The sequence below is a fragment of the Lacerta agilis genome, chromosome 2 (assembly GCF_009819535.1).
Source record: "Lacerta agilis isolate rLacAgi1 chromosome 2, rLacAgi1.pri, whole genome shotgun sequence".
Taxonomy (NCBI): Eukaryota; Metazoa; Chordata; class Lepidosauria; order Squamata; family Lacertidae; genus Lacerta; species Lacerta agilis.
In genome coordinates this window covers 71,744,016-71,758,896 of record NC_046313.1, presented here as the reverse complement: position 1 = coordinate 71,758,896, position 14,881 = coordinate 71,744,016, and the positions used below count along the sequence as shown (strand labels likewise).

Here is a 14,881-nt window from a genome sequence, read left to right as displayed (position 1 = left end):
GCTGCAACTATTGGGTTATTTAAAGGAATTCATTATTGATGTTGACTTGGAAATGGCAATTCATCTCCTTACTACTAGCAATACTTGTAAAGAAGCAAACAAGGGGGGAAATATCACTCCACCATTTTCAAAATGACTTAACAGAATATGGAACATAGCAATACTATCCAAATTAAAATACTGTATTACAGAAGAATGAGTAATAAGCAGCAGTCAAGTAAATTTGCAGAAAGATAATTTGTGATGTTTTGGAACAAGTTTCAGGACAGTATTCAATCTTTGCTTATTACAATTATCAACATGTAGAATTTATTTCAAAATTTAAAAAAATGGAAAAGAACACATTTACCTTTAAATATTTGAGTCTACACGTGAAATCCAGAATGTGACCGAGATCAGTTTTGGCATCTCCATTTGCACATGTTGGCTTTCCCCGACAAAGTTGTTGAGTAATAGCATACAACTGCAAGGGTCTGATATTAAAGACCTCACCAGCCATAAGTAACTGCTCTCCTGAGAAACAAAAATAAAGAGATTTGAGAAGCATTCACCAATATTACTGGGAGAACAATAAGACAGAAATGCTACAATTTGCCTTATAGACGATTGCAATCTTCTTAGTCTTTTTTCCATTTCTGACCAGAATTTGCAAAGTTTAACTGGGATTTCTATATACTGTATTTTCTGGCATATAAGACGACCCCCAACTTTTCCAGTTAAAATATAGAGTTTCGAGATATACTCGACTGCAGATTAAATTTCATGCCCGTTCATTGAAACTTAGTCCCACTTCCTTCTTCAGTTGTTTTTATGAGAATGTTTTTTTAAAAAATACTGTGGAGAGGAAATATGAATAATTGTTACTTCTGGATTTTTAAAAATTGTTTTGTGGAGTTTTTTTGTTCCACATAAACTAGTAAACAGTTCAGGAGATTGTTGCTCCATTTGTTACAAATATAAATAAATATTATTTTAAAAGTAAATTCTGTTTGTAATAAATGTCTGGATACACTATATTTTTAATATGCTAGTTGTGATAATTTTATGCCCATTAAAATTGTCCATAGTTATATTTTATGTTTCTAAAGTAACAGAATGACTTTCAATCTGGAAAAGAAAAAAGAAGTGCTAATGTAGCATTTTTTTTCATTTTTTCTGAAAATTTCCGTCCCATCCCCCCCCCCCCCGAAAAAACCGGGGGTTTTCAAGCTTCAAAATTTCCGGAAATTTTACACCTCTAGTTAAGAGGAATTACAGTCTTTTCAGCACCAATGAAGCCTTTAAATCACATTTTTTTATAATCTGGGCTTTTATTTATGATTAGTTTTTTAATGTATACATGCAAAAAACGAACATTTTTTTTATGCTGCTCTTGCTGCTTTGTATTTTTAATACCATATTCTATTTTGTGAGTGATCCAGTGAATATATGTTACTGGGTGGCCATACAAAAATAAATAAAATAAAATAAAATAAAATACCTTTGTGAAAGAGTTCTTCAGCCAATGCAGCTGTGATACCAATGATTTCCTATAAAGAACAAGCAAACAGAAGAAAAATCATGAACTTTTCTGCTTAAACATTTTTTTAAAAAAACATAAAACAAGATTCAATACATCTTAAAAAAGAATACAGAATTAAAATAATCCAAACACTGAGTGATGTTCAGTGCTGGCTATACTCAGGAAATTACGGTAAGTCAATTAACTGAGAGGCTACCTAATCCCTTATATACCCAGTAGATCACAGCACTCTGGAGGAGACATTAGTTCAACTCATTAGGTGCTTGACTAATAAGGGAGAAAAGGTGTCTGAAATTATCTCCCAGTGGAGATGAAGGCTGTGTGTTCAATTTTCTTTCTTTTTTTTGAAAAAAAATCTTTTTAATGAACTAAGCTACTGTTGGAAAAAAGATCCACAAGACAGGGAAGAAGCTATTTCCTTTTACTGCAGTTTTAATTACACAAGTTACAACCACCTCATTTCCTCAATGGTACAATAATTAAAACTGCTGTATCAGATGCAGATGGTGTGTATCAATGAACAACTTGAGAGAGGAAGCTATTTCAAAACAGGAAGATTACTTTTGGTAATCTTCCTATTAAAGAAGAAATCCATAAAAGAAGAAAAGGGAAATATGTAAGGAATGACATTTGTTTCCCTGCGACATTATCCTGGTAATCAGTCAATATTTGGAGCTAAATGCAATTAAGAAAATTCAGCAAGAATGAACTATAAATGCATAATCAGAAAATGCTATATGAAATCATTAACCATAAAAATATGCATCTAATATATAAATTGCAATGTAACGTAATCATTTAGCACCTGTGCATTAGTCTTTGAAGGAACATACTCTGGTCACAGTTCAAATAATATGTAAAAGGGGTTAAAAAATCCCAACGAATTCTTCTGCTGCAAGATTTTTTTAAAAATATGACTACAAATACAGAAGAGAAAGTATGCTGAGAGGTTTTCTGAAACTCAAGCTATGAAAAGCAATAAATGAAAGGCACAAAAACCCTAAATTTGCACTGGTCATTTCAAGGCGTATTTCTGAGAACACAAGTTGTCAACATAATGGAGTACAATTCACATCAGCCCCATGCCATTTAAGATCAAAATAAGAACTGAACTCAGAATATTTGACAATAAAGCATACAAACAATAGTGAAGAATGGCATAATGTAACTTACGTATAAGTGAAAATGTAAGAACTGGGACAATACTTTGGGTGCAGCCAAGGGAAATGTAAGAAGGAGAGTTTGTAGATAGACTTCCAACTCTTTTTGTCTTTTTTCTACCAAACTTTTGGAATTCTTGCCAATAATCTTCTTAGGAGGTAACAGATTCTTATCTATTCTCTTTTCTGAAACAAGCTGTAAGACAAAGAGTTAAGATTGTTCCTAAATGAATCAGTTTTCAGAAATTAGCGTTTACTGCTTGCACTAAAAATTAGGGCCAAACTGAAATAAAATATTTATTTTGTCAGTAATTACCAATACAGTTTTTGAAAACTCAGGGTAATATAAAGTGAGATATTTTTAATTAGCGTTTACATACTGCTTTGCATGCCTAAAACCTTCCAAACCAGTTTAATAAAGGGGGGGGGGGACTAAAGTCTCAATAAAGATTTGTACAATACAAACAGCAACAACAAAAATCCCCCAAACAGACAAATGTCCTTAAAGGTATGGCAGAATAACAGAGATAGCGCCAGGAGAGCAGGTTCTCGATATTGATGAAATGAATAACATTGGCTTGGATCCAGAGATACCTTGCAGTTGTGAAATAGCACTTCATTTGTGTAAGACTGCTTTGCTGAATTCACCCAACTGCCTGTCCTGCTGCATCTGATCCTATGCTATTCCAGAAGATCTGCTTATCTTCAGGAATGGTCTTTGGGGAGAGGAGGGCAAGTCAGAAAAGCTTCACTGCATGAGCAGAGTTCCACTCCAACCTAATTTTTAACCTAATGAAGTGAATGCCTTTCTCTTTGGGGGGTGAGGGAGAGGTTATAGTCTACATTATGGTTCAACAATTCTGAACTTTAAAGTCAGCAAATGTTCTTCATTAATGAGCTCAGGAACCAACTCACAAGGCTCTAACAGCACTAAGAGTAGGAAACTAGCAGGTACCAGAAATTAAGTAATGACCAGGTTCCTACTATGACCATGTAAATAATGAACTTGGATTTTCATAAGCAGATCAATTATTTTCCATAGGCAATGGTTAAAAAACCAAGCAGATTTTACCTGATATTATTTACTTTCAGTGCAATCCCATACATTTCTACTCATAAGTAAGCCCTACTGTGTTCAATAGAATTTGCTCATCTGTGTGTAGATAACAGCTTACCGGCCAATTAAATGTTAACAAGGCCTTGAATCCCATGATTGGTACTCCCATCTTTTCTCTTCAGCAACAGCTCTCACTCAATTGTGTGTGTGTAGGGGTCTAGATTCTGACTGCCGCATAGCAAAGAGGGAGCTTTTAGCTCTTTCTGTGTGAAATTTTCATCAACGGAAATTGGGTGTAAGATTCTTGCATTGCTGGGAGTTCAAGCAGATGATCTTCCATGGTCCCTTCCAACTCTAGCATTCTATGTCACAAAGCCATATGCTGGGGGAGAGGGAAACTCCGTCCCTCTCACGGTGCGGTCTCCCATATGGCTTTCCTTTCTTTTTTAAGAGAATCTCAATGTGGGGTATCTTTTGTTTTTGTGTTTTAACTGCTTTTAATTATTTTATATATAAAATGTATTGAGACACCGGGTTAGAAGAAGAGTAATAAATCAATGTTAATAAAACAGTAACAGAGTCATTACTGTCAGGGATTTGCCTTCTCCTTGCGAGGAGAGTCCGGGGGGAGGTCCTACTCATGAGGAGAGCCTGGGCGGGAGTACTCCTCGCGGGGAAGGTGATCCTGCTAATGGGGAGGATCAGGGTAGGGAACCTCCTCAAGAGGAGGTCTTGCTCAGGTACAGGGAGCCCCAGCCACTGCTGTCATCTGACTCCTCTCAAAGCCCATTGCCAGAGCTCTCTCCCGCGGAAGAGGAGGAGGAGTCGAGGGTCAGGGATGCTGGGCAAAGACCCAGCTACGGCAGTCAGAGGCAATCAGAGGGGGAGTTGCAGCTTCCGGCACCAGCACCGCATCGGGGTGTGTGTGTCAGGGGACACAGAAGATGTCGTTTCAGGGTGCCGAGGCTTTGGTGCTGGGTAGGAAACAGGAGAGGGGCACTTCCGGATTCTGCAAGTGACTGAGCGGTCATGTTTTTAGCTAGCTCTGCACTGTAAACAGTTATGCACAATAAAGCAATCTTTAGTGTAAGAAGACTCTGTTGTTACTCATGAGCAACACCGTGGTGTACCCTGACAATTACAATAAACATTTTAAATATGAGGATATTTACCTTTTCATGAAGTTCATGGAAGTCACTGTATCGATGTTTGACTACCCACTGATGGTTCCCAATGCTCACTTGAATGATGTACACCTAAATAAAATACAACTCTTAGTTGATCAAGGAACCTAAGATGGCCAATGTTTACACATTCAGAGACACAAAACCCCTCCAGTTTTTGTGAAACATTAAATAAAGGCTGCCAGTTAAGTTCTGAGCTGCTGCACATGCCGAGAATATCTAAACCTGTGCAAGTACAGCATACTGACACACAAAGCAGAGGCCCGTTACCAGCGATATTCAGGTACCAGTTATTGGTTTAATTTGAAGAATACATACACACCTTCCTTCAGCAAAAATGATATCCTGTATCAAGCAAGTCATTGTGATTTGCCAACAAGAAAGAGCAGAGATATGAATTGCAATGCTTCCATCACATTTATGCTGTGCTCCCTGATAAACTGGGCATAATCCTGAAAGGACAAGTAAGGCAAGAGGAGCAGACGGAAAGAACTGAACAGAGGTAACTGTGACAAGCAGACCTCCCTCTCCTCGAAGCCCTTCTTGCACCAAAAGCATTTGCCCAGTGACAGCCTATTGACATTCTTCAGCCACTAGGAAGTGTCATGAGATACATACTCTGGGATCTGTATTGCTTTCTATCGAAAAAAGCAATCTAGTGTTAGTGACTGAGCTAATATCTAGTGTATCTAGTGTTAGTGACTGAGCTAATATTTGAGAGATAATGATAAAAACCTTTATCCAAAAACCATATAAAACTTCACATAATATTACAACATTGCCAGCATAGTGGAGATATATTTGCATTGATTTTGGAAAGGCACACTAGAGTCCAATACCATCTAAGTATTGTTTTTAGAGTGGATTCTTGAATCCTAGAAGTTATTGTTTTTAATGGAGCATTTACCCATATTTGATGCAATTTATGTTCATGAATCTGACATTTAAGGTCACCCTCCCAAGATATCCTAAGATCCTGGGGAGGCGCCCATAGCCAATCTTACTAATAATTGTAAATATTGGATACCTTTAGAATTCAGATATATTGTACATATTTGTCTGTAAGGCAGACAGCAGGATGGTCCAATATAGGAATTAAAGGGGGTGTAGATGGAGCTAAATGTGAGCACCATCTCTTCCATACCCTAAAAGTCAACTGAAAAAAGGGATTGTGTATTTTCCCAATACACACTCAATAAGGATTTTTTAAAAGGCAGAGCATTAACTGAAGCAGTGGTGCAGAATAATTCCATTTGAACCCACAAGATCTCCAGCAAATCATTAATAATATGCATTATTTGTGCAAGTTGAAAGGCATCATAATATAATTTAAGATAAGGCACTCCCAATGCTCTTTTGTCTCCAGGATGGAGGGTTGTTCTACTACTAAGTACTGTATTAATAACAAAGGTTACTGATAATTACTTACCGGTATTCTGTATTTTAACAAAGTAGGATTTTAGGCTTTGTTTTCTGTGACCTAACATACAGAGTTTTTGAGCAATACTTTCTCTCTCATCACATCTCTCTTTTCCAAAAATTATATGGATGCTACTCTATTAGAACAAGCAATATTGGGTGTTTTTCTAGGAGCATGATATTTAAAGCAGCCATTTTGGTCATGGCTTAATTACCATTTCTCAAGTTGTATGTTATGGGAAGGTATAGTTAAGTGGACACTTCCTGCTTTGCTCACAGGAAGGGAAGGCAAAGGAGCTGCATTTAAGTTCATCAGGTTTGGTCATAGTACGGCTTAAGCAGTTAAGAAGATATGATTGTTTGAATGCAGCCTGTATGCTTCATTTCAATTATAGTATAATCATATAATCATGCGTTAGTCCCTGCATTAGCAACTAAGGAAGAGGGTTGTGAATCACTAATTCTGAAATGATAACAAGATCTATGATTGGCATTTCCTCTACATTAGTATTTTTAATACTGCATGTTACAAACAAGACACTACAAGAGTGCTTTAAAATGGCTTCATTTTCAAATCTCATGCAGAACTAAGCATATATTCCAGGGTGTCTCTATCTCATTCACAGCTTGTCCTATTTTTAATATTGATATAGGAAATTGATTGGGGGGGGGCAGATTAACATACCACTATGTTGTACTATGTTGATAACATAATTCTATTACTAAAAGAGGCTACCTAGTTTTCAGCAATTTTCAGCTCTCACAGGCACACAAGGCTGCAGCGTAAAGCCCTGTTGCATGAGTAGATGTCCACTCGTGCAAAATCGGGATGTAATTTGAATTATCTCCCTCTGATCACACTAGCTAAACCACTTAGTAAAAGTCATTAAGGTGTACATCAGAATAAAATAACAATAATGCTCAGGACTCAAACATTTTATGATAAAACAAGGGAGTTTTAAAAGCAAAAGTCAGAAAAGTAGTGGGATACTGTTTGACATATCTATTCCCCATTTTAAAAAACTCAGTCCAAAGTACAAATTTTTTTTGTGCCAACGCATGCAAATAATTTAATTGGCATGAGAAATCATTAATGGCATTTTAACCACATCACTGTCAGAAATCTGTTGATCTAGGCATCAGTTAGGTGGTTACCTTTATACTCTTAGGCTGGAATCCAATGCATCTTTATCTAGAAGCATGCCTCACTCAACACAGACTTATGTCTAAGGAAACATGTAGGGGACTTAACGTTAAATTAGATTAATAAACACTGTTTAAAATACTTCACTGATGTAGAGAATAGAAAAGAGCATGTACTCTTTTATTCTGAAGGTTGATGAATACATGCTTATTTCTGGAATGAGAATCCACTACCTGAAATCAATTATTTTCATTGCTTATTTCTATGGAACCATACAAATGAAATAACATGGAGCAACGATAGTGGCTGCAATCCACAAAAGCTCCATGTGCACTTGGAGGAGGGAGAACCATGCACACAGCAGGAGGTTTCTTTGAAGTTCTCACTGCAGCAGCTCTGGCTGTTGAGGCAGCAAGCTGTTTTGCAAATTGAACCATGGCAGTAGGAGCTGCTGCAGCTACCTTAATACTTCAAAGAAAGCTCAGCCTGAGCACTCAGTTCTTCTCTGTGCACACACTTTTCTGAGTTGTGTCTCTAGAATCACAATAATCAGCATTTATTTACACACAAGAGAAGACAGAGTTGTTTTTACATTTCTCACAGCACAATCCTTTTGTAAATGAAGCTTCAAAGCATGTACACTTCATCATCAATGTCACTTATCTTGCTATTGCTTTGTATTATCTAGTAATAATCGAAAGATGTGCAGTTACAAAGGGCAATGTTATTATCCAAGGTGATAGGTACCGGTAAGCTATGTGTTTTGAGCTTGCAGATTTCATTAGGGGCAATAAATACGAAGTAGAGTATATATATATGAAGTAGAGTATATATAGAGTATATATATATGAATGTAACTGGATGTGTATATGTGTATGTGTGAGTTATGTGTAAATGGAATTGTATAATGTATCATAACAATAAAAAATAAAAAAAACAAAATCTCTCATAAAAAACAATTTTGCACATTTTCATTACACATAAATACGCAGGGTAGATTGGCTCTTAAAAAGGAAGCTTGGAAAAGGGATTTTTTTGCACTGTCTCATCTGCAGCCCACCAAAAGCCGCTCCTGAGGATGAAGGAATTCTCCAGAATGGGATGGGGCAGGACACAGGGGCTGCAGGGGGAATTACTTTGTCCCCCCTACTAAGGCACTGTATCTTCCTTTGATTTCAGGCAGCCTCCCACACCTTCAGGAGCACCTTCAGGGGAGGTAGGAGTGGGAAAGTCTACTAAGGGCTTCTTGCTGTTCATAATTCTGAGGGGGGGGGCAACAACATGAAGAACCTTGGGCACAATCCAGTCAAAGTTAGGGGGGAATAACTTCATCTGAAATAAGTGCAACTCAAATGTGCTTACCTTCAGCTGTTTAAGATTTCTTAATTTTTAAGTTTTTTCCTATATAACATAACTTAAAAATACATTTTTAATGAGTGCAACCTAATTCCTTTGTAGAGACACTAGTGAGTTGTTCAGTAAGTGGTGAGAAAATGTATTGCCAAGTAGGCTGATGGGAACATATATTTGCATAATATAAATGGGGTTTTGGCTATCCCAAATTGCATCAAAGCATGGTGAATGTATCCCTGACTTCCCATAGGGAGGCACATCAGGGGACCAGGAGGACTTTAGGAACTTCCCTCTTTTTGGCCCAGGGTGTTGGACAGTGGCATAGGGGGGGGCACCAGGGGGCCCTGGGTTCAAAAATTTATAGGGGTGTGCTTCTGAGAACATGCAAAATACTCCTTTCCTCTGAGGCTGCAGCTGCTGCCCAGACCAAAGGCATTCCCTGTCCTACCTGCCCGCTTCACCTGAGCAGGACGCCAAACAGGAGCTAGGAGAGGATGGGCCCTTGTATTCCTCAGCTGTGCGATGTCTCCTGCTGGTGGGAGAGGTGGATGGATGGCGAAACTTGAGGCAGTGGCAATGCCCCAACCTGAGGAGGTGTGCACATATATCCTGCAACTGCTTCATCTGGCAGCAGCAGCACTGCATGGAGGCACTGTGATGGCCGAGCGATGGCCAATGACCCTGTCTTGTCCACTGCTGGCTTCCTCTGCCCATTGCCCTGAGCCTCGGCAGAAATGCTCCCACTCACTTCAGCTTGCCCTGCAGCAGGGAGGGTGATGTGCCCCAATGACAGCCCTGACAGTGCAGCACTCCGCTGCCATGCACTGTTCTTCGAAACCAAATCCACCACCACCTTTTTCTCCAAGTGTGGAGAAAGGTGTGCAAAAGGGAAGGAGCCACAGAGGTTGTGCAGAGTGCATGCCAATGAAGGCAAAGGTTTGTACCATCGGAGTACTCCCATCCCATCAGAAGGGTTGCTCTGTGCTCACCATAAACTGAGTTGTCAGCGGTTGGCCCCAGTCCCTGAAGAGCAGACTCTCGCATGGTGGGCTCCCCAAACTTTTCCCTGACTGATATATGATTGCTTCTTCCTATAGGTTAGGGGGCTCAATACTTCCCTTGCCCTGGGTACTGGCAAACCACGCTAAGCCACTGGAGTTGGAGGAGCTGACCTCTTGGATATCCAGTGCCAAAGAAGTAGATCTGACAAGGGGGCATGGGGCTGCACCCTTACTGAACTGTGTTACTAGGCATGAAAGTAGATCTGAGAGGGGGTAGGGATAGGTAATGGCTGCCAGACACTGCTGATTCTTAAGCAGGGAAAAGTATCGCTTACTTTGCTTACCGGTACTTAGGTATTCATTGGTGGCTCTCACAAATAAAAATGCTGCATGTTTCCCAAGCCAAGTCTAGTATTTTTCCCATCATCACAAGTTACCTGGGATGCTGCAAGTCCATTATCTTACAAAAGTGGACAGTTACTAATTGTTAGAGGGAGATCTTATTATCAAGAGTGAAGATTTTTAGAGGGGTGGGCATTAAGTCTGTTGCAGCAACAGCAACAGCAACAGCAACAAAACCCCAAAGGAATCTTGTAGCACCTGAAAGGCTAACCAATTTATTATGGCATATGCTCTTTTGGACTACAGTCTACTTCATCAATAAACATATTTCTTGTCTATGGTTTTCTTATTATTATCATGAGGTTGCTGTGGTAGGTGAACTACCAATCTCTCTTTGTTTTACATTGGGTAGAACCAGCAAATAAAAGCATTCACTAACAAAACAAGGCACAAGCCAAAATTAGCACTGTGAGGGGGACTGTTTGCCTTATTTTGGCTGGATTAGTCATTATAATATCATTATCTGCTCTGCACACAGATCAATAGAATTACACTTTGAAAGTACTTTATCTAGACTGCTTTCTCCCCCTTCTCTTTTATTTCAGCCCGTGTACTCAAGGAGGGAAATATTTTCAAAACTCTCACACTGCAGTTCTATCTCTGCCAAGTATCTCACATTATGTAAATCATTTCCATTAAACCCTGATTTTTTCACTTTACGTATTAAAAATCCAATCAACGAGGCATGCATCTATGCAGCATTAGAAATGGAACATATATATCACTTTTAAAGCAATGTGGTGCCAAGTACCGGTATTCTCACCCCTTCATACTATTAAAATAGGCATAAACATGTTTAGAAATGTGTTTTCACACTACAAAATTCATTGATGAGATTGGCTCAGAGTTCATCAGAATGGCTTAGCTAAAACAAAACTAGGAGGCACACCCATTTTCATTTATGTAACCAAGTAGTTTGAGATGTTTCAATTGTAAGATTCTGGGTATGTTGGCTTCTAAAGCTGCTAGGTAACTGTAATGTACTTGTCCATATGGACAACTCTGTAGAAAAAGTTGATTGGTATTGATAAGAGCATTGCTACAACTACTGTAATGCAAATCAAAGCATCTTCTTTTCCTCTAACCCCACCATTCCAAAAGAGAAGCATTTCATAGTTTTAACAGTTGCATAAGATACAGTACACTGAATTTGATCCAGACTGGAAAAATGTCCCTTGCCCATTGCCACATCCCTTCTGCATATTATTTAAAAAAAAACAACATACCAAATGTATTATATGTTAGGTCATGTGTTTGGGCAAGTTTCTAAAGGATGCTTTGTATCTGTTTACCATGAAGTGAGAGGGCAGAATAAAATGAAGCTCATACTAGAACTTGGTCTTTGATTTGGCATGCCCAATTCAAAGGCAAACATTTTAAACCTCAACCTTAAGACAACAACATTTATGGCCTCCCTCACATAGGTGCCGAAGGATTTTTTTTTTTTTTTTTGGAGGGAGGGCGTGGGGGATGTAAAACACTAAAAAGGGGAAGAGAAGGCTAATTTCTCACAAAAAAGCACATTATACCTCCTTTCTCTGGTTGTACAAATGCTAGAAAAATTAGACTCTGGTTAAGATGGTTCATGGCTGGAGGGCCCTCCCCTGCCCCAACAACACCTTTGCTCTCTCATATGAATCTTATTTCTTTGCTTTCGGAGTTAGTGCCCCCCCGGGTAATATCCAGCCCAAGGAAGAGTTCTGTGTAACTCGGAAGCGCACAAGCATAACACGGACCCGATGAAGCCAACATGGCAATATGGAATCTGGATGCATCAGGAAGGCGTCTCTTTAGTAGGGTTTCTCCGATCCGCTCCCCATTTATCCTAGCATCGCTATCCCCCCTTCCCACGATATAGATACACAGTGCGTGTGTACGTGTACCATGATCAGAACCAGGACCAGGAGATCCCGTCCTTTTCCCTGAGAGAGGGATGGCCTCCCCGGGAACCTCCATCTCCCGAGGAGGGACCCAGGGGAAAGACTTGAAACCTTCTCTTTTGGAAAAAGAAACCCACCGCCCCTGACCTCGCCTCGCCTTCTTTGCCCCTTCTGCCGCCGCCTCACCGTGTAGGTCTCCACCAGCTCCGAGCCAAGGATCCGGACCCCTTTCGGGGGCTCCTCGCCCTCCTCCCCGGCGCCGACCACCTCCATCTCCGACGCTCCTCAGGCAAGAAGAGGGCAGGGCAGGGCAGGGCGCGAGGGACGGGGGGAGGGAAGACGCCGCTGGGGCGGAGGAGCTGCGCTCACTCGGCCGCTCTCCTCAGGCGAGCTCCACCGGCCGCTGCTGCTGCTGCTGTTGTTGTGGCGGCCGCTGCTGCTGATGCGCTGCCCCCTCCCCACAGGCCGCTGCCAGCGCAGCACCCGCCGCCGTCACAGCCGCCATGTTCGGCTTCACTCCGCCCACCTCCCCGCCTCCCTAACTCGGCTGGCTCCGGCGGGGGCGGGGGGAGGAGGAGGAGGAGGAGGAGGCCTCGAGAGACGCCTCCGCGCGACAACTGTCATTCGCAGCCTGCGGAAGGGCCGAGGCGTAGGGGGCGGGGCTAAAGCGCGGGAGATCGAAAGAGGCGGGGTAAGGAGGGTGGGGAGGAAGAAACATGGACTTTCGAAAGATGTAGAGTCGCAGTTCCTTCAGCTGGAGGACGGAGCTTCCGGATTACTTTCGACCCCGTTTTCCTTAAAAAAAAAAAAAAAAAAAGAGGCAGCTCCTCAGATGAGAGGTAATAATGGAGTTTAATGTGGCCAGATTGTTCACTGCATTTTTCTAGCAACGGTGCCCCATCTGTTGCTTGTTCCCATCTGCTTTGGAACCAGTCCGTTGACTTGCAGCTTCACCTCTGAGTTTCTTTTGGAAAGAAAGTGTTGCAGTTCAGTTCTGTACGGTGCTGACATAAGATGCCAGATCTCAAGCCGGTTGCTCCGCTAGCCACAGAATCCACCACTCTTGACCAGTGAATCCTTGGCCTGTGCTGCTGATCCACCAGCATCTACGGTATTACTATTATCTCAGACAACGCCGACTGTTTCGTTATGTTGCAAATCACCCTTACAATCTGGTTTTTGCGATTATAATGGTAGCCTGTACCTGTAAAGGAGGCTCCATTTTTGCCTGGTGAGGCACGGAAAGAACCTCCATTATGCAACGTAGATATGTCCAGGCAAATACTGTTTATGCAACAAATTGCTTCACCCCATGAGTACGCCCATGGACGGATTATTTATTTTGTGTAAATCTTTGTCATCCTGTTATCCTTTGCTATCACTTACAAAATTCAAAGGTAAACAAAAGAGATTTAGACGGAAGAATCCTCATGGAACGTTAAGCTAATAAGTAATCAGCTGAAATGGTAATAGAAAACTTGCCCTTCCTTCTTCCGCACAAGAGCAACAATCCAGGAAGGCCCAAAGGATGTGGCATTGTGGCAATATCTCTGTCTTTGCTAGCTCTCAGCCGGCTCATTAACCAACTTATTTTTCTCTGCCTCTTGACTACAGTACAGTCTTTCTTGATCTTCAAAATGCCTATTTTTTAACTCGTGTGGCTCCAGGGAGACATTACCAAAAATAGTCAGAGTAAGAGCTTTTAAGTTCTGCACTCAATTATTTTTTCTTTTGTAGCTACTATATGAATCCCAAACAAGTTTTGTCTTTCTTTTCTGAACATAACATTTCATTTTTTAAATGTAATTTATGAAAGCTGTCTGGGGCATGTGTTTTAAGGATTATTTTTGGACTTGTCTACGTTAACCTTTATGGTATGATTTAGATCTCTAATAATTTATGTAACCTCTTTTAAGTATTACTGTATTAATGTTGTCTGTTGTTTTGCTTATAGCTCCTGGAAAATGCTTTATTATTTTAATTCTGAATACACTAAGCTACAAGAACAAGCTTTGCAGCAGTGCAAACCAGAGCCTGTTCACCTTTTTGGCTCATTCATCATGTAGAGCCAGCTAGTACCAGCCTAAGACGGTTTGCTATAAGTGGTGAAGGACAAAATGGTCCCTTCCATACCCACATTCCATGTTCAGAAACCCACCAGACTGGCAAGCGAACACCAGGGCTGGAGCAGTATCCTCCACTGTGCCTGAAGGCAGCAAGCTAGTTTAGGGGGCACAGGGCAGCTCTGTTCTCCACCACCTCACAGCTATTTTCCTGGCCACCCACCCACCCACATCACACTGCTTAATGGTAGGGTGCCCCAGAGCCATCCATTACCTGAAAATACAAGTGCAGAGGATGAAGAATTTAGAATGCCAAATCTTTGCATTGGAAGAACAGAGAAAAACCTCTCCCTTTGACCAGTAGGATATTTAACATTTGTTATAATTATATACAGTGGTACCTCTGGTTACGAACTTAATTCGTTCCGGAGGTCCGTTCTTAACCTGAAACCATTCTTAACCTGAGGTACCACTTTAGCTAATGGGGTCTCCCATTGCCGCCATGCCGCCGGCTCGCAATTTCCGTTCTCATCCTGGGCCAAAGTTCTTAACCCAAGGTACTACTACCGTCTGTAACCCGAAGTGTTTGTAACCCGAGATACCACTGATCTTATGTAAGCTGCTCCATGAGCATTGTTGATTGATGTGGGGGTAAAACACAAATAAATAAAGGAAATAATTCCATGTTAAGTGATC

At 40.8% G+C, this 14,881-nt stretch overlaps 1 protein-coding gene across 5 annotated transcripts in view; it reads right to left on the bottom strand.

The window, feature by feature from the left end:
• Window positions 1–12,651, bottom strand: part of NISCH (nischarin) — a 37,148-nt gene extending 24,497 nt beyond the window's left edge. For 3 of the 5 annotated variants that reach the window (XM_033140689.1, XM_033140690.1, XM_033140691.1), the window contains exons 1-5: window positions 12,309–12,651; window positions 4,912–4,995; window positions 2,696–2,878; window positions 1,481–1,529; window positions 350–513 (exon numbers count right to left, since the gene is read on the bottom strand). In XM_033140689.1, coding sequence (XP_032996580.1) covers window positions 350–513; window positions 1,481–1,529; window positions 2,696–2,878; window positions 4,912–4,995; window positions 12,309–12,395 — 567 coding nt within the window. In that variant the 5' untranslated portion in view covers window positions 12,396–12,651. The remainder of the gene's footprint in view (window positions 1–349; window positions 514–1,480; window positions 1,530–2,695; window positions 2,879–4,911; window positions 4,996–12,308) is intronic. The other 2 variants (XM_033140692.1, XM_033140688.1) reach the window with 2 other exon arrangements.
• Between the last annotated feature and the right edge of the window lie 2,230 nt (window positions 12,652–14,881).